This window comes from Melanerpes formicivorus, unplaced genomic scaffold, assembly GCF_026170545.1.
Source record: "Melanerpes formicivorus ecotype bairdi unplaced genomic scaffold, bMelFor1.0.p_v2 SCAF_62, whole genome shotgun sequence".
NCBI lineage: Eukaryota > Metazoa > Chordata > Aves > Piciformes > Picidae > Melanerpes > Melanerpes formicivorus.
In genome coordinates, this window is record NW_027142414.1 from 3,011,830 (window position 1) to 3,030,592 (window position 18,763).

At 45.2% G+C, this 18,763-nt stretch overlaps 1 protein-coding gene across 4 annotated transcripts in view; it reads left to right on the forward strand.

Moving 5' to 3' along the window:
- The window catches only part of RGS6 (regulator of G protein signaling 6), a 296,480-nt gene that overhangs the window by 249,100 nt on the left and 28,617 nt on the right, over nt 1-18,763 (forward strand). For all 4 annotated transcript variants that reach the window (XM_068162146.1, XM_068162148.1, XM_068162147.1 and 1 more), the window contains one exon: nt 4,733-4,919. In XM_068162146.1, the coding sequence (XP_068018247.1) occupies nt 4,733-4,919 (187 nt within the window). The remainder of the gene's footprint in view (nt 1-4,732; nt 4,920-18,763) is intronic.

An 18,763-nucleotide genomic window follows, 5' to 3' on the forward strand; every position in this document is an offset into this window, starting at 1 on the left:
GGGAATTTTACCCAAAGGGAAAGGAGGCTGCACACCTGTTTATAGACCCAAATGGAGAACACATGATGCTTTATAAGAATGAAGCTGGCAGTGCAGGAATACAGGTGTTCTGTGTTACTGTGAACATATGCTGAAAATTGAGTTAATCATAAAAGAATTTTACCTGCAGAAAGTGTTTATATCTTACATGATCCCAATGACCCCAATGGCTGAACTTTGTTGCCAGGTGTTTTGTATGGTTTGGGGTGTTGGTTTTTGTTTGGGTTTGTTTTGGTTGGGTTGGTTTGGTTTGATTTGGTTTGGTTTTGGTACTGGGGGGGCGGAGGGGTTAGGGCTTTGGTGGTTTTTTGTTTGTTTGGTTGTTTCATTTTGGTATAGTTTGGGTGTTTTTTAGCTTTCATCAGGAAAGGAAAAGTTTGGGCGCTGAGGAGAGTGTATATATTAAGTAAAACCCATCCAAATCCCTTGTTTTTCAGACAAAAAGTATTTTCACAGGAATTTGGACCAGAGGCCCCTTCCAACTGGGTAGTCTAAGACTGAATTTTATAATTCAAAGCCCCCGAAAGGGCCGGTGCAATTCTGAGCATTTAGCCGTCGGAGTGCGTGTGTCAGTTGGGGGTGGCTGCCGGAGCCGGGGCTGATCCCCGCCAGGCCAGCAGGGGGCGTCCCAGCTCCGCGCCTGAGTTAGGGACGAGCTGGGCGGGAGCTGGGCCGGCCGGGCTGGGGTTAGGGGGTACTGGCGCATGAGGGGCGGTGAGGTGGAGGCGCAGTTCGTCCTTCTCACAGTTACGGTGTGGTCCGCTTGGAAATGCTGCGTTAGTGAAGGACCGTGCCCTGCAGCCTTGCTGCAGGTATCTATCCCCAGCATGCCCCACGGAGGACAGGTTGCAGCTGCTTTCAGCCACACCAAGCTCGCTGTTCCGAGGATCTGACCGTTAAGCAACACGAAGATGTAAATACTTCCCCTCTCGGAACTGCGTGTTGATTTATACCTATTACTTTCATTTATTCCCATTCCCAAGCATGATGTTAAAATGGTATTCCTTCCCTTGGAGAGAGGAGGTGAGAACAGGACTGTGAGTGGTGAGAGATGTAAGAATGGGTGCACCAGCTACTTACCTGGAGCTGCAGAAGCAAGGAGGGGACTGCGTTTATACCCTGAACTCAGTCACTCGCTGACTCCACTCTCAAGCCGGGGTATTGTGTCCCCCCAAGATGGAAAGAGCACTGTCCTTATGTTGGCAGCTGTTTCTCAGACTCTGGAGTCATCCATGTCTTACCTCTTGATCAGGTTTTAAAAAAAAAAAATTTGTTTCACACCGTAGCTCAGAAGCAAGCCCCTGCCTTTCCACAGCAGTCTTTCCACCGAGAGACTTGTGCAAACAGCAGCCGCAGTGACCCAGGACCTCCTCACTGCCCTGCGGGGAGGCAGAGCAGCCACGCTGGGGCCCAGGAGCAATCAGTGCCTTGAGTGGGCTAAGCAGGATAAAACGCCATTCTGGGATATCTCCTGCAAATGACAGCAGCTTAATTACAAGCTGGATGAGGCTGGAATGGTTTATGCCTCTGACAACAGTTTAGAACACCATGTTATCAGCCTTCTCCAGATCTTACGTGCTGTTTTATAAAGGGCAAAGACTCTCTGATCAATGCTGCTGTTGCCTCTGTGCAGACAGTCCCTGTGCCAGTCCTGCTCTGCTTATAGGGCACCTGTGGAGAGGACACACGAGGGCATCTCCCTTTCTCTCCCCTGTGCAAGAGGTGTTCACTGGAGATATCTTCCCCTCCACCCCTCCTTCCCCCGAGAAAGGGAGGAAGCAAAGCATGTGGCTGAAATTGTGGGACTGACTCGGGGAATGCATTTGCACTTTGAGCACAAGTTCCAGTGCAGCCATTGTGTCTGCTCCTTTCCTAGGCAGAAATACCTGCTTCTCTGATGTAATTACTTTATAAACCTCATAGGAAGCTTATGCAGTGGCTTCAGGATGATTCCTTGTGGCAGAGAATTTGCCTTGGAGTTGAGGCTTCAGGGCTGGGTACCCCTCTTTGATGTTCCTCAATTTCAGTTACCAGCTATAGTGAATAGCTTTGAAATTTTTACCAAGACAAAACTCCCCTTTGCCTTGAAGAGGACATCCAGCCTTGGGCATGAATTCACAATCGCTTGCAGTGAAAAGAGCTTGTTCTTGTTAGTGTCAGGTTGGTCTGGTTGGTTGGTTTTCAGATTGAGCCAAATGGTTATTAAAATGGATGGTGCTCCTGTTCTGGCAAGCTGTCACTTCACAGCGCGCCCAGTTCTCTCATGAGCATGCTTTCCCAGCCCGCCTCCCCGGCTCCAGGGGCAGAAGATAAGCCAGCAGAAAATGTTTTTCTCCAGCCAAGTGCTTGTCTAAAGTGTCCCAGCTACTCTGGAATGATTAGCATCTTTTCTCTTTGTGCTTTTTCTGCATGTTCCCATCCCATCTGAAATGGAAAGATAATATTTTTGAAGTAAAAGAAAGCCACATAGGGCATCAGATCGTCGCACTGTGAGTGCCACCCTTTACTCTCTGTGTGCCTACGATAAGTGGGAGTGTCATCTTGTGGTTCAAGTACCAAGGCAGGACATCAGGCACACTGAATATCCTGAAGATGAAAAAAGGCCAACCCCACACACCACTCCACCAACCCCAGACACTCTATTTTGGTTTATAAACCCAAACATAACTATGTGAGCACCTCTGGTATGGGACTCCACCAGCACTGGTGTAGTAAATGAGCTGCCCCAGTCCATTATCCTGACAGCCTGCTAAGAAGCAAGGAAAACCATATGAAGGAGCAAGTGGCTTGTGTAAGTCAAGACTGTGACACTAGTCCCTGTGCATACAGTAGTTCTGCAAATGCTGGAGTACTGCTGCAAAGGGCAGGCAGTCGCACTGTGGGTTACTGATAAGGTTGGGCAGGGTGTCCTGCCCAGATGGGGATTCAGGACAGTGGCACAGCCCCCGATATCTCTTGCAGGTTTCACAGCACATAATTTGGATGAGAGAAAGGGAGAGTAGGAACAGCTGAGAGCACAAGGTGGGACTGACTTAGCAGCAGTGGAGCAAGAGACAAAACGTGTACCTGCAAACATGGCCTGCTTGTGTTGGAATCATGGGTGCAGGGAGCATCATTACCCTGCATGCCTGCCTCACAGAGCAGGAATTGGGCAGGCAAGGAGGATTTAGGCTGACCTTGCACACAGTGCAGAAGTCTTTTCCCCAAATTGGCTATTTCCCTCTCTTGCAAGTAGGGGACCAAGTTAAACTGGTGAGCTGCCTCATTTGATTTTGATTACCCCAGTATTTCTGGCATGGTTAGATACAAGCTGCAGCTGGTGAGGAAGTGAGGGTCAAAACCAGCAGAGGGTTTACGTCTTCTCTGCCTGCCCTCACTGCTAACAGGATTTTGGTTTGAGAGAGACTGGGCCTTCTTTGCCATAGTGCAGCAGACTGACAACACTGAATCATTTGAGGTTGGAAAAAAAGCTTTCAGTTGAAGTTTAACTGGTTTAATAGACTCCCATAACAGCAAGGAGGCAAGACAAGACTTTCTTGAAGATACCCTGAATAAGCAGTGGCCCAGACAAACCTTTTTGCTACTGCGCAGTCTATAGAGCACAGGTGGGTGTGCAATAGCAGTGCAGGGCAGGAGATTTAAGGCAATTTCATCTCTCCTTGTCATCCCTGGGCCATGAGCTCATTTGCCATGGGTAGGAAAGAGCTGGTTATTGCAGGTGACTGCAAAGGACAAATATTTACCTATCTGCCCTATAGCCCTTGGCACTTCTCCCTGCAGAGCACTATTGTACCCATTCAGCTGAGGTGCAGGACCTGGAGTACCCAGGGCAGAGGCTGCAAGGAATAACTTCTTGCTAGAAGTTAAAGTTCTCCAAAACAAAAGGCTACTTAGGGGCTATGCATCTTCTGATTTAATCACCCAAAAGAGCATATTTCTGACAAGAATAAATAAAACTAGCACCATCAACAAAATGTCCTTTGTTTGTTCCTAGGGTAAAAGATAACACGTTACGCTTGCAAAAGTATTCTGTGGTCTTTGGTTTCACAGATCAAGTTGTGAGTTCTGCCCTTAGTCATCAAAGAGATTGTCTCCTCAATGTTTATGAAGTTACTTTAGATGATAAGTGTGGTCCAGTCAAGAAAATACCCCTGTAGTTTTAGAGTATGGCCATGACAAGATACATCTTTTTCCATGGCATCCATCTGAATGCTGATCAGTTTACAGGTCACTAAACCCCCAGATTTCTCTGAAGTGCGAGTGCTATAACTTCACCCTGGAAATGCTATGAATATTAAGTTTATTCTCCACTTTGTATCCCCTCTGGACAGCTGATCCTGCAGGCAGGAATGACCAGCAGATTGTAGTAGGGCTGTGGGAGGCAGAGCCTACTCCCTTTCTCCAGCTGCATGGCTCTGGGGACTTCTATTTGCATGGCAACATCACACTCCCACAGGAAAGGTTTGAATAAGAGCTATCACTTCTTAAAGGCACTGTTCTGATCTTAGCTACAGTGCAAAGGTCTGGTGTAAAGCATACCACACTTCCCCCTGAAATCATGCTAAATGGGGAGTCTTCTGTGAATTTCAGCTAGGTGCAAGGTTAAGCAATATGTCTGTGCTTTGGGATTTTCCACAAAGTCTTATCTAGGTATATCTCTTTTTTTTCCCCTTTTAATTTTTGCCTAGTACAGGTTTTGGTTGGCTGTCCAAGATCTCAAGAAACAACCTCTGCAGGATGTAACCACTAGAGTGGAAGAAATCTGGCAAGAGTTTCTGGCTCCTGGGGCCCAAAGTGCTATCAACCTGGATTCCCACAGCTATGAGAAAACAAGCCAAAATGTCAAAGACCCAGGGAGATACACGTATGAAGATGCACAGGTTTGGGTTTGATTTTATAGAACTGCTGCTAATAAAGCTCTCAGTTTTAGAGTGATATTCCACTACTACATTGTCACTGATCACTTGTATGAAAAAGGAGATGCACCGTTGGAAGTGACTTTGAGGATATCTATTCAAGCCGAGTAAATGATATTTTCTTTGAATCTATCAGTTATAACAGTCCAATGCTCCTCTGGGAACAAATGCTCCAAAATTTATAAGTCTGCAAGCCGCAGTGAGCTGGAGCCATGTCTCAGAGAAAGCAGAGATGAAAGAGTGCTGTAAAGTTCAGTTTGTCTCTCTGTACTCCCTGTCACCAAAGTCTGGCATATTTACAGAATGGCTGATATTATATCAAAGTCCTGCTTAATACACTTTTTATCATTTATTTATTTACAGCTAATTACATCTCTACTCACCCACCAAACCCCAAATGCTGCAGCTCCCTCCAACACAGCTAGAAACTTGCCTGCATCAGGAACAGTGTGGCCAGCAGGAGCAGGGAGGTCATTCTCCCCCTGTACACTGCACTGGTTAGGCCACACCTCAAGTACTGTGTCCAGTTCTCAGCCCCTCAGTTTAGGAAGGATGTTGACTTGCTGGAACGTGACCAGAGAAGGGCAACAAAGTTGGTGATGGATTTGGAACACAAGCCCAATGAGGAGAGACTGAGGGAGCTGGGGTTGCTTAGCCTGGAGAAGAGGAGACTCAGGGGTGACCTTATTGCTCTCTACAACTACCTTAAGGGAGGTTGTAGACAGGTGGATGTTGGTCTCTTCTCCCAGGCAGCCAGCACCAGAACAAGAGGACATAGTCTCAGGCTGCACCAGGGGAGGTTTAGGCTGGATGTTAGCAAGAAGTTCTACACAGAGAGAGTGATTGCCCATTGGAATGGGCTGCCTGTGGAGGTGGTGAAGTCACCACCCCTGGAGGTGTTCAGGAGGAGACTTGATAGGGTGCTTAGTGCCATGGTTTAGTTGATTAGGTGGGTTGGATTGGTTGATAGGTTGGATGCAATGACCTTGAAGGTCTCTTCCAACCTTGTCTATTCTATTCTATTCTATTCTATTCTATTCTATTCTATTCTATTCTATTCTATTCTATTCTATTCTATTCTATTCTATACCTTAGAGTAATGATAGGACAGTAGGCAATGCAGTGAGCTCAATCCTTTCCTCCTAAGGGCCTCAGTTTTATCAGGGAAATTTTGCAGATAAAGTGTACAGGGGGAAAAAATGCCTTTAGGAAAGCAGATAATTTGAGAAAAACAGTTACAGGCAAGGATAAAGCTGCATAACCTTCTGAGAAAGTTAAAATGTCAGTTTATTAAGGCTAAAAATAAAGAGAAAAAAAGAAAGAAGGGATCATTTGGCAAATACTACCAGGCATACAATTCAAAGATACCCTCCCTGTAATAATTTTTTTAATCAAAATCCTGTAGTAAACCCAACAGAAAATAGAGTAACTTTTCTCTTTTTTTTTTAATATTTTTGTTCAAAGGCAGTTCTTCAAAATACTCCACTGACAAAATATTTCCATCTCAGGGGAGGTGTTGTAGACCACTTATACAAGGCTAGGCAATGAATTTTTCAAGCCAGCATTATTTTCCTGCATGCGATCCTGCTCGTCGGGGCCAGCGTAGAAGGATGTACACAAAGTTTCAAGTCAATCCCTTGTGAATATCAGGCAACTGAAATGTTATTTGTACAGCTGAGGAACACAGGGCTATGGAGACATTCTGGATTTTTTTTTTTTGCTTTTCAGTTTTAGTGAACAAAAAACTCCTCTAGAATTTGCCTCACCTGAAAAACATGATGATGGCAAAATGCAGGTTAAAGCAGATAGGTGAACTGATTAAATTGATAAGTAGAAGTACTGAGAAAGAGAGAGATGTTTAGACATTGAGAAATCAGAAGGAGGCATGAAGGATTTTTGTCTTGTCCTAATCAGTTTGTAATGTAATTGCCATTCAAAAGAGAGTTGATGAAATCAAGCTAGAGCTCTTGACTGCAGTTTTAGGTCTGTGGATTAAGTTTATTTCAGAGGATTTTTATGCTGATGGATGTCCTCAACTCATCTGTTTTGGTTCACAGAAACAGAAGTATGAATCAAAGGTAGACTTTCAGGCCCAGCTATGATCCTCTTGGAGTTTAAGTCTGTGCCAGGAGAAGATAAAGCACTGTGGAAGGTGGACCCAGTTACCTTCTTGTGCAATAGTCTTCTGGTAGTTCTCCAAAAGCCAGGCAAGCTGTTCCTAACTGCTTGACCAAATACCTAAGACTGACTGACAAAAGCAGTGGGAAACAGGACGCTGCTGAAGAGCATAGTGCTGGAACAGTGTTGGCTGTTACTGGCTCATCCTGGAGAGGGAACATTTTTGTTTGCTCACTGCTTCACAGGACCAAATGTAGCTCCCCTGAATCTCTCAGATACCATCCTGCCATCTCCCTCACATCAGTCTTGCTACCTTGGGGGTTCTGTTGTCCGTGAATCAGTGGCAGGTCATAGCCCAGCTCCTTATCTCAGCACTCCGGCACCAGGAGCCCATGAGAGCTCCCACACATCCCATGTTCCTAGAGACACAACCAGTCAAAACACCCTACTGTGGGAGGGAAAATAGGAGTATCTTTAGCACAAAGAGGAAAACAACTGCAATGTCCTTGTGAATACAGAAAAGAAAAAAATTAGTTTTCTGAACAACACATTCTTTGAATGCCTGCAGCTCTGAGATTCAAAGAGGAAAGCAGAAAGTTGGCTGAACTGAGGAAATGAATTGCTGCTCCTGCAGTGGAGAAGTAGGAGAAGGTGACATGGCACTCTAGCCCTTGTAGCTGACCTGGGAGACCTGCAAAATGCCAATTCTGTATAAAAAGTGCTGGGAATGAATACATTGCTGTACTTGGGAAAAGGAAGATGTAGCAGCACACAGTGTTCTTCAGGGTACTGAATGCATTATAACCATAAGTTGAAAGCAAAGCGTCATCTGTTATCAGATGCTTAACGGTCTACATGAATGTGCTTCTTAACACAGCCCTGGCTCCCAGCCCCAAAGAGCTCTCCCAGATGCTGCATGACCATCTGGTAAGACAACTGTCCTAGAAGGAACCATGGAGAAAAGGAGGCTCCGGATGAGCACGCCTCTCACTTAAGACCTCTTTGTACCAACACTGCTTGTGCTCAGAAGGCAAATGGTTCCTCTGTTTAAGAAAAGTGACACTGAAAATCTCAGCTCCAAACATAATCAAAGAGCTCCTAATCCAAACCTGAATGTAGTGTGCATTTGTTATTTCAGGCAGACCTCTTTCTAAGATGGATTCCTGTATTACAGGAACAAGTGCTTTGCCATTTCCCCATCTCAGCTTAAGATATTTACCCTTCTGTGTGTCCCTGGCTGCTGGTGCACTCTGCAGACCTGTGTCTCCTGCATCTGCCCTCGTTCACCCTGTGCTCCACTCAAGGTATGCCAGCTTGCTCTGGCTCCCAGCAGAGTGTGCTGTGCCAGCTCAGCCTGTGCTTGCCTCTCCAGCCATCCAGTTTGCTGTTGTTTCCCATCTTCGAGCAGCACAGCCCCTGCTTATAGCTCTGTCCTGATCATCAGCCCTCCCAGCTATCTTCATCTCAGCACCTTTTGTCATTTTAGCACTGGGCCCCTCCAGAGGCAAGCCTACCAATTTAGCTGATTATTTTCTGTTCTTAAACAACTGTCCACTGAGTAAAATATTATGATTACCTAACCATTTCCACTGGGGACTAAAGCAGCTTTTAATACAAGGGGCACCATCAGGAAAGGTCAGTTCAATTAAATAGTGAACTACTTAGCAGGATGTGAGCTCCCACAGGAATTGTCAGCATCATTGAACAACCGATGTGGGGCCCCACAATATGAAACAGGCACAGACAGCTTTGGAAAGTAAATAGGTTTGAGTCCATCTGAACAGCCTCCTTTGGCTAATGAAGCTGCTGACAGACGAAGTAATTTATCTTCAACATGGGAACCCAGAGTTCTCCATTTATGACTTATCTGTATAACATGTTATTAGTTTTTAAGCATTTCCCAATCCACCACCATCTTCAGGCATCTCCTTGCCTGCCCTGTCTTCAGAAAGTCTTTAATCCCTTCTTCAGTCCCTTGGCACTGGGACTGGGATCCTAAGAATGCATTGTGTCTCCTGATAATAATGTTTGCTTATGGGGACATTTACTGGTATGCTTCAGAGGCAGGTATGCTTGATTAAGGTAAGCCGCATGGTTGTTTTTGGAATTACTTTCCTGTTTGCTTTGTTTATTTTTCTTCCTTAATAAATAACATAGAGTTTTAGATTGGCATTCCTTTACCTGAACTGACCAGCTATTGTTTTTGTGAAGATGATTCAGGGAAATTCAGTTCTAATCCTGGCTCAGTTAGGGATTTTAACTGTACTGTGTAGATCCTTAGCTAATTCCAGAGTGGATTTAGACCATAATACCAAACTCCAGATTGCTCAAACCAGAAATGTACTTGGCCCAGATCTGAATCATAGAATGGTTTGGGTTGGAAGAGACCTTTAATAGTCATGTAGTCCAATTCCCCTGTAGTGAGCAGGGCCATCGTTAGCTAGATAAGGTTGCTCTGAGCCCCATCCAGCCTGACATTGAATGTTTCCAGGAATGGGGCATTGTGGTGGGTTGACAGATTTTAAAGGTACAGCCTAAAACTACCACAGGCATCTACCACCAATGTCAGCAATACATGCAAGTGTTTCACCACCTTCATTGCAAAAAAAAATTCTTCCTTGAATCTGTTCTGAGATTTAAGATTTGGGCCCACTGCTTGCTCTCAGCTGCCCCAGGTGTTGGTGCAGTTAGTTCTGGACTATGCTAGAGATGAAAGTGTTTGCAGGATGCGTCAGTGGTCAGACCTCAGTTTGTATTCTGTCCCATCCAGTAAAACTCGACAGGATCCCACTTCATTCAAAAACAAACTCCAAGTGTAAGCAAGGATCTCTTGGAAACAAAATGTCATTTTCTACCAAGGAAAGTAAGAGATGACCTCTCTTCCACTGACCTTTTCTTCTCAAGTATGCAGAGGATGTGAAAGCAAGCATGGATGATGCTCAGGCCCCCTGGAGACTTTTGACAGCCTGGACCTTCTTGTGGAAGTCAGGACTGCAAAAGGCCTTGACTTTTATCCTTTTCTCCTCTTTTGCCTCTGAGTCCATGGGACTGGAGAAGAAAATATTTCTTTACATTGCATGGTGGTTGTCTTGCCTGTATGTGGCTCATGGTGACTGGAGAAAACACCTTCATGCACAGCCTCTCTGTTGCTGTATATTTGTTATGCACACAAACAGAAATGCAAGCTCCTTCCTTTGTGGATTTCACAAGACAACTGACAACCAAACAGAATCTAAAACCAAGAGCCCCACAAATACACCCAGAAGAGCAATTAGGTGTCTGGAGCAGAAATTAGGGAAGTGATGTTGGAGGGTTTTGTTGGCATTCCTGGTGCTGCACAAAGCAGGAAACAAAAGACTTGAAGCAGAGGTCTGCAGAGGAGCAGATATTCACTGTTACTACTTTCCTGGGATTTATTTCTGAAGTGTGCACACACAGGGCACATCAGAAAGTACTTCTTTTATCCTTTGCCTTTTATTTTAATTTGTAGCTTAGTAGTCATGTTATACGAAAACCATCTAACATCCAGCCTTTGTTTTGCCATTGCCTTTCTGTCTCTGAAGGCACCAGGAATCAAACTACTGTCTAAGCTAATGCCCCTCTGCTGCAGACAAGCAGAAAAAATGGGCTAGGAAAAAGTCCTTGCACACACAGTGATGGAAGACAGCAGATCTCTCCAAATGAAGGATCATGGGAATGGAGTGACAAGAACAGTCAGCATATTCCCACAGGATAGTAGTCTGCCTGTTATTCAGGGTGTTGATCCTGCTAAGCTGGCTAGAACTACACACATGAACCTCATGTGCCTGACATTTCCTAATGCCAAAAAATATCTTTATATGCATTACATGGGCAAACCTCTAGCTTGCTTAAAAATTCCATTCGCCACTTGAACTCTGGGACTCTTGTGCCAGTAGTGTGCTAGCAGTGTACACTGTGCTGCTTGAATGCAAGAAACAACTGCATGTCAAATCTCCTCTTAGTGTGAAGGTCAGGAAGCTGCTGGCATTATTCTCTTTCTCCCAGGCAGGGAGTAAAAGTGCTTGCAAGTGCATACAGTTCTACTCGAGAAGCCAGGACTCCAGGGAGTCCAATTCTTATGGATGATAGGTGGTTCTTCTGGATAACTCAGTTCGACACCTGCCAAAGCCATGTGCTGTAGGATCATTGCAGCCTTTAATTTTTCTAAAGGTTTGTCATCTCATAAAGCATCTACCCTTGCAATTAAAACAAATAAACAAAACCAACAACTACCAACCAGCCTTAGGGAGATGTATCAACAATGCATTTCACATCTCCCCTTCTCATCCTGCAGCAGTTAGGACTGTTCTGTGCTGTCAGGATGGGGTTCATTGGCAAATGATTGTAAGATTTTGATACACATTTATAGAGTGGACTCCAGTAGCTTGAATTCAATTGCTTCAAGGCAGTCCAAGGTGACATAGCAGTAGATGCCTTGCAGGCAAAATGTTGATGAGGCACAGAAGGCTGTTCATGTCTCCAGCAGATTCTCTAGGTAGGCATTCCCTAGATAGGCAGAGCCAGTGGTCCCTATCTTACCTCAGCCACTTTTACTTGGAAGCTGTATGCTGCTTGTTTCTGTAGGGCTGCATCCTGCTCTCTCACTGTATCCTGTGTGACACAAACTGCCCCAGTGCAACAGAATTTCCTTTCTGCTCTGCAAGGGATTCTGCTTATTCCATGGCACAACTCGACTTTTAGACAGGATTTTCTCCAGAGAAAACAGAGAGAGCAAGCTGCAGGCAGCTCTGCAAGTGTCATAGTGTTGCCCAAAAGCTTAAGTAGTTACATCTCACAGCTATACGACAGCATAGATAGCAGTGAAAAACTGCATCTTCATTGCTGCAACTTCTAGCTATTGCTTGGAAAAGAGATGGTTGTCTCCCAAATACTACACAAGGTTGTCCCCTCCTCCCAGGCAAAACCTGTTCACTTGGGCTTTTTGCCAGTAGCCAGGATTTGGCCCATATTGAGAGAATCAGCCTCTTAGCCACGATCATTGTTCTCAAAACCTAAAGCTGCTCATACGGCGTTAGGCTCCCAGCAGCCCACTCTTGTCTCCCAGGATAGCCCTTGCTATATTTAGGACTAAATCCTCCTGCAGTGCCAGGCTGACCCCTTAACTGCACAGTGCTTGACAGCCCTTCGTCTCTCTAGTCTTCCGCACTGCGTCTGCCATGGACCCCCTGGCAGTGCTGCCTTCCCATTTGTATGTTGGAAGGTATGAAGTAAACCAGTTGTCTCATCAATTTGCAGAGGAGCCAAAGCTAAATTTATGTGTTACTTTTATCAATGCACTTTCCCACAAAAGATTTACATTGTGTTTCCAACTATGTTTCTACAGGGCTAAACAAAGGATTTCTGTGTATTACTCAAAATGAGCTCTCATTGCTTACAGTTATCCCTCCTGCTAAAGCTCTTTCTTATGTTCCTATGCCTTCAGCCCAGTGTAATTTCATTTCTTCCCTGAAATGCCTTTTAGTTTAGCAGGGAGGTTAGTCTATATTACAGTATAATTATTCATCTTTTTTTTTCCTTAGTAGTAAAGCCAACTTGGTTGAGTGTGAAGAAAATGCAGCAGTTAAAACTGTGGGTGTAAATTATTGTGTCACTTAAATAACTTGAGAGTGGCCAAAAAAGATATTGCTCAGATTTTCCAGAGCAATTCATGCTCAGGCCAAGACTCTTATGTGCCATTTACCAACCTGAAATATTTCTTTTCTGAACTATAAATCAAGAAAGCCCAGTACTCCCAGAGGAGCCAGAGCACCCAGTTAGCCCTGACCCTGCTCACTGGCAGTACTGCCAGGTACTGGTGAGGCTTTGGGAAGGGGGCTCTCCCTGGTTAATGCTTGCAGACAGCTCAAACCCCACAGTACAATAATGTTGAGAAATGTAAAATACTAAATGCAAGGACCAGAATAAGCAGATCCGGAGGCCTTCTTAGTGGGGATTTGGAGACATTAAGTGGAATTGGAATAACCCCGCTCTGTATTTCCCTGCCTCCTACCCCTACACTGGTGTTTTCCCATCAGGTTCAGTCAGGGCAAGTGTGAAGGTCTTTGCTGCGGCTTCTTCACTCCTTGCCTCATCTCAACTGTGCCAGCTACCAACTACTCCAGCTTCCAGAGCTGATGCAGCACTTTTTTTTGCTTTCTCTAAAGTGCTTTTCAGCAGTGTCAGTGAGATGGAATGGCAGTTGAGCATAACTGCGCCTAGGAACTGTTGCATTCAGTGGTGGCACAAGTGACTGCTAAAGAGGAGTAAGTCTCCTTTACTTTCTTTGGCTTTTTGGAAGATCTGGTGGTGGTTTGGTAGGGGGTCATGCCATTCAGGTGGGATTCCTGAGGATGGATTAGGAAGAGTACAACAGAGTGAACAGAATATGTCTCCAACACTCCTTGGATGGCAGGTTTTGCTGACTGCATGCTGATGAGCATGCTGGCACCTCACTTCCTCTGTCACAGATGTCCATGCAGAATAGAGGTGACAGAAAGGTGTTAGGCTGCTGCCAAGCCTAATTGGAAAGTGCAGCAGTCACATGCTCTGTGCTCAGAAAAGCATCTCCCTGCTTTCTCCTTCTCATGTCCTCTGTGCTATAGAGGCAGCTCTTCCAAAAGCAAACCCTGGGCAGGTCCTCAGCTGGCATCCATTATCATCTTTCCAGGGAAGGCCACAAGGTATTCACAGAGGTGCTACTCTCTCCTGTGTTTCTGCAGTAAATTCCTCCCCAGTGCCCAGCATAAAGGTAGAACAATCTTTAACACTCATTGTGGTTCACTATTATTTATTTAGTTGTTTAATCTACTGCTTTGTGTTGCTTGTGGGCTTTTCTTCTAATGGATTTGTCTGACGTTCTGCAAATCTCCCTTGCAGCCGGTCTGAGGGGCAGCTGCTGGTGTTCACATGCTTGCAATACAAAGGGGTCTCCAAATCAGCTCTCACTAGTTTAATACCAGATGTTGATGATGGGGTGAAAGGATGCTCCAAAGCAATCCAAAATGTATTAGTGGGATAGGTACAGCAAAGAGGTTTCTGACCAGTTTATGAAGGGCAAAGTGGGCACTTGGGGCTCAAATGAATCTCAACAGCTCTCTAGCCTTAGTGTAAGTCCCCTGGAATGGGCTAAAAATGTGCTAAATGAGAAACTTCCCCTTGAAAGGAACAAATAATTAGCAATTTCCCCCTATTTCCCCTCATATCTAAAGCTTGGGTTTGTCTTTAGGCACAAACAGGGAAAGATTTCTATCAGCACATTAAAATTTAATGGCTTTCTGGAATCTGACCAGTGTTCCAAGGTCATGGGGTTGACCTTCACAACCCCCCAAAACTGTCAAGCCTGTCACAAAATGTCACAGTGGGTTAGATACAGGTGGGAATAGAAATGGCTGTTTAACCACCAACACTCCTCTCGTCTTGTAGAATCAATAAGGTTGGAAAAGACCTCAGAGATCATCAAGCCCAACCTATTACCTAATACCTAACACCTCATGAATCCAGAAGAAAGAACAACAATTTTCTGCTAAAAACAAATGTCCTAACCACAATTCCTGAGGTCTGCCAGGTGCTTCATGCAAATCACGTGTTGTTGTTTTTTTATCACTCAGGTTTTTTCCCACATCATTCCCCAGTGTTCCCAAGGTCCTTCCTGGCTGCCACCAGTGCCCTTCTCAGGGTCACTGCGCTTTGACTGCAGGGGAGGAGAGAACCCTGAGATAACATTGCAGAGCATTGATTTGAAGCAGGTGCAGCTTTGAGACAGTTTCTGCTATCTCAACCACCTCCCACATTCCCGTCTGGATTGCAAACTTTATTCTTTTTTTTTTCCTCCTCCTTTCCCCTCTTGTCAGGAAAATTTACAGAGCTTGTCCTTCATCTCTTTCCAAAGATAGAGCTTCTGGAAGGAAAACAGCCAAGAGATGCTGAACCTTAGCAGGGCTCATTTCCTTGCACTTAAGCTGTCAGGGATGGGATTTCCTCTTGGTTTCACATAAATGTGGAAAAGAATGTTTTTGTGATTTACCTGGTTGGTTCCTTTGGTTTTTAATTCACAGAAGTGACCACATTCCCCCCTTTAAAATGTTCTTTTTCTTTCCCCAACCCCCCCCTTCCTTTATTTCATGCAGTGGTGATGGCTACACTGTTTGAAGTGCAATTCTCATGATACAAGCCTAATACAACGATGCCCAGTGGAACAGGATAGCCTTCAGAACTGCTGTGTAGTTCTTCCCACCACAGAGGCGATGTGGTTCAGTTGCATGCCTTTTTCTCAAGGAGTGGCACACATTGTTTCTGTTGCCTTGGTTCAGGATCTGTAGAACAGCAGTTCTGGGGATGATAGAATCATAGAATTGTTAGGATTGGAAGGGACCTCAAGGATGATCTAGTTCCAACCCCCCTGCCATGGGCAGGGACACCCCACACTAGATCAGGTTACTCAGAGCCACATCCAGCCTGACCTTACAAACCTGCAGTGATGAGGCTTCTACCACCTCCCTGGGTGCCTCACCACCTTCATGGTGAAGAACTTCTTCCTAACATCCAATCTGAATCTGCCCATTTCTATTTTTGTGCCATTCCCCCTAGTCCTATCATTACCTGACACCCTAAAAAGTCCCTCACCAGCTTTCTTTGTGGGGATGTTTGACAGCAAACCTGCTCTGCTTACAGGAGCCTTGTAAGAGAATTGTTTGCTTGCTGGAGGTGAAATCCACCGTAATTACAAACTCAGGTTATTGCCTTGCCCTCCACATTAGGCTGACATTTCCAAATGTGCATCCACCCTCACAGGGGAGCATCAGTACAGCCAGCACTCATCAACAGCATGCTGTGCAGGGGACTAAGTGACCGCTCAGCTCACAAATCCTGCTCACCAGGGCTTGCTGCTTGCACATGCCAAGTCAGTCCCTGTCTCCACTCACAGCTGCTACGGCAGTGGCCTGAAATGGCAGCTTGGTGCTCAGAGATAGCTGGCAAGGTGACAGGGGAGACCGGTGGGATGTGTGACACCTGTCAACTTCAACTCCTGGCCAGATCTTGAAAGGCCTTTCCCTGCACAGCCCACATCCCTCCCTCCTCTCCGCCCCCCCCCCCCCCCCCCCCCCCCCCCCTTTCTGCCTGTGCTACCTTGTTTGATGGTTTTGCAGAGTGACCCTCTAAAAGATCACTGTCTTAAGACTAGAGCAGGGAGCTGAGAGCCTGAGCCTTACTTGGGGAGAGGTAACCTAGATGCTGCATTGCCTAGAAGAAATGTTTCTCCTGCTGTGGTGCAGATACAGCAAAGGAACTTCCCATGATGCTTTCAAAGAAATGTTGCAGTGATAAGTCTGACCAGGCTGGTTGCAGTGCAAGAGACTGTAATGTCCAGAGCTACAGCTGCTTTGTTAAAAATTACACAAGTAGTACATTTACTGGGTGTATTCAAGTAATAATGAGCTTGTTACCCTGTAATAACTTTACAAAATGCAGAGCTCTCTCAGCATAAAGCTGGGAAGGCTCAGATTTCTCACCAGCAGTATCAGGTGTGTAAGGGAGAGCGCAAGTGTATAAAGTATATCCCTAGAGATGCTGACTGCAGTTGGAAATTGCTGTCTGTGGTGAGGTTGTGCTCCCTCTCCACCATGTGATAAAGAGGAAGAACAAAGCAGCTGCTCAGTAACATAAGATGTGAGAAACCAGGGGGCTGCAATGATCCAAAGTGAGTTAAAAATCCATGATTTTAAAAATCTAAGCCAATTCATGCAAGTTGCACAGAGCAGCTAAGTCTGTGAATGCACCTCTGCTGATGTGCCTGTTGCTCAGGCTTCCATGGAAGAATATTTCTATTGCTAACCCTCCAGTTGCTTTCAATGTATTTATGAAATAAAGAGCTGCTAAAGGCTAGCTGTAAATTCTCCCTAGAAAGTTGAAGATTCTAGAAAATATAGCAGAAAATTACTCAGTGGCAAGGAACAGAGTAGGCTAAAGATCGAAATGAATGTCCTAGCCATTGGTGTTTCCTGCCCTGCAGTTTGTGTGTAACTGGGCTGAACATATGTAGCAGCCACGATTTTAGCAGGAAGCTGCCTGGTGCAGTCTCAGTGGGGATTTTGGCTGTAGCAACATAAGCTGTCCTATACTGTTGGAAAGCAGTCTTTGCTGACCTGAGCAACTGGCTCAGACATCCAGTAGGTTCTTCAGAGATTCAATGCTGTGAAATGAACGATCATTTGTGCCCCCAGTGCAGAGCTTCTTCAAAGCAAGCCCTTAAATTCTGGCAATTAATCAGCCAAGTTTTCTTCTGAAGCTATGCATGTCCCTCCCTTCCCCTATGCCCAGCCTTCTTTTTTCATTAGCATTTAAGGCCTAGGAAGAGTTATTCCCTGTTTGATTGTATCTTTGGTGAACAGCAGAAAGGTAGCAGTGTCACTGCTCAGTGATTCCAGCATGTGAAAAGCAGAGAAAATGCTTCATACCAATTAGCTAACTGCACTGGCAGTTGGGTTGTGGGTGTTTAGTAGTCCTATTTTTCAGGGAGGGCTTCAGTTAAGAAGTTGGCTTGCGGTTTATTTTATCTCAGGATCGAAGTAATTTTTGATCTTCCCACAGCCAGACATTGAGCTTCTATTGTTTTAAGGTCAAATACATGAAGTCATCCTGACATGAGCAAGAAATATATTTACTGCTGGTGTTCTGGTGGGTTATGTGGCCAACCTGGTGTGTTCTCCTTCGCCTGCAAGCGGCTCATGGGAGCTGCCTGTGGCAACGAAAACAATGCTGTTTTCCAAAACTGTTGGCGGTTCTCCAGGGCAGAACCACTTGTCTGACCACAGGTAAAGAAATAATTTAGACTCCAAAGGTATTAAAAAAAGAAAACCTTAATCACATATCTATCAAAATATGCCTGTCTCCCATCTCCTTACCTTGGCCTCACAGCACCTTCCTGCTCAGCACTCCACTCTCTCCAGCTCCTTGCATGTGCTAGATACTGCAAGGAAGGACTGCTGGGAGGAAGGGGACTCTGGAGACTGCTCAGACTCTTCACTGTTGATGGACTCCAAGGTGACTGCCCTGTTGACTCATCAGTCTCCTCTTGGTCATGGAAGAGGAAGGAAAAAAACTTTTAGGTATAATGTTAAGTGGTGGTTTTGTTTTCCCAGATTGTCATGAAGGACTCACTAGGAGTACATGGACTCTCCTTGAGAAATCTTAGGAGGTAACAATACAGATTGAATTGGTTGCAATATACTTGGGTTTAAATTGAGCCCTGCATTTCAGCTAGCTGAAGTATTTGAGAGAGAGCAGATGTTGAAAATCTTTATTCACACCAGAGACACAGAAACCTTTTGACAACCACATCCATGACATGTATTATTTTCCCTCATCTTGTCTTAGTGCATACTTGTCTTGTTCTGTCCTGAACAAATAGAAAAAATGTCCCAGAGCTGGATGTGGAATCTCATGGCAGTGCTATAGTTGAGAAGTATGAAGCTGTGCCCTCCTCTGTGCTTTTTTTCTGCAGCAAGGGAGGGTGACAGTTACTAAATGGCTTTCCATGAGCATTTCTATTGCAAAATCTTGTGCTGTCCTTCAGAAGGATAGTGCTACACAAATGAGGATGTGTCAGGTCTAAAACCAAGTATGGAAATTATCCAGTAAAAATTGTTCCCTACCAGGTTGTAGCTCCAAGG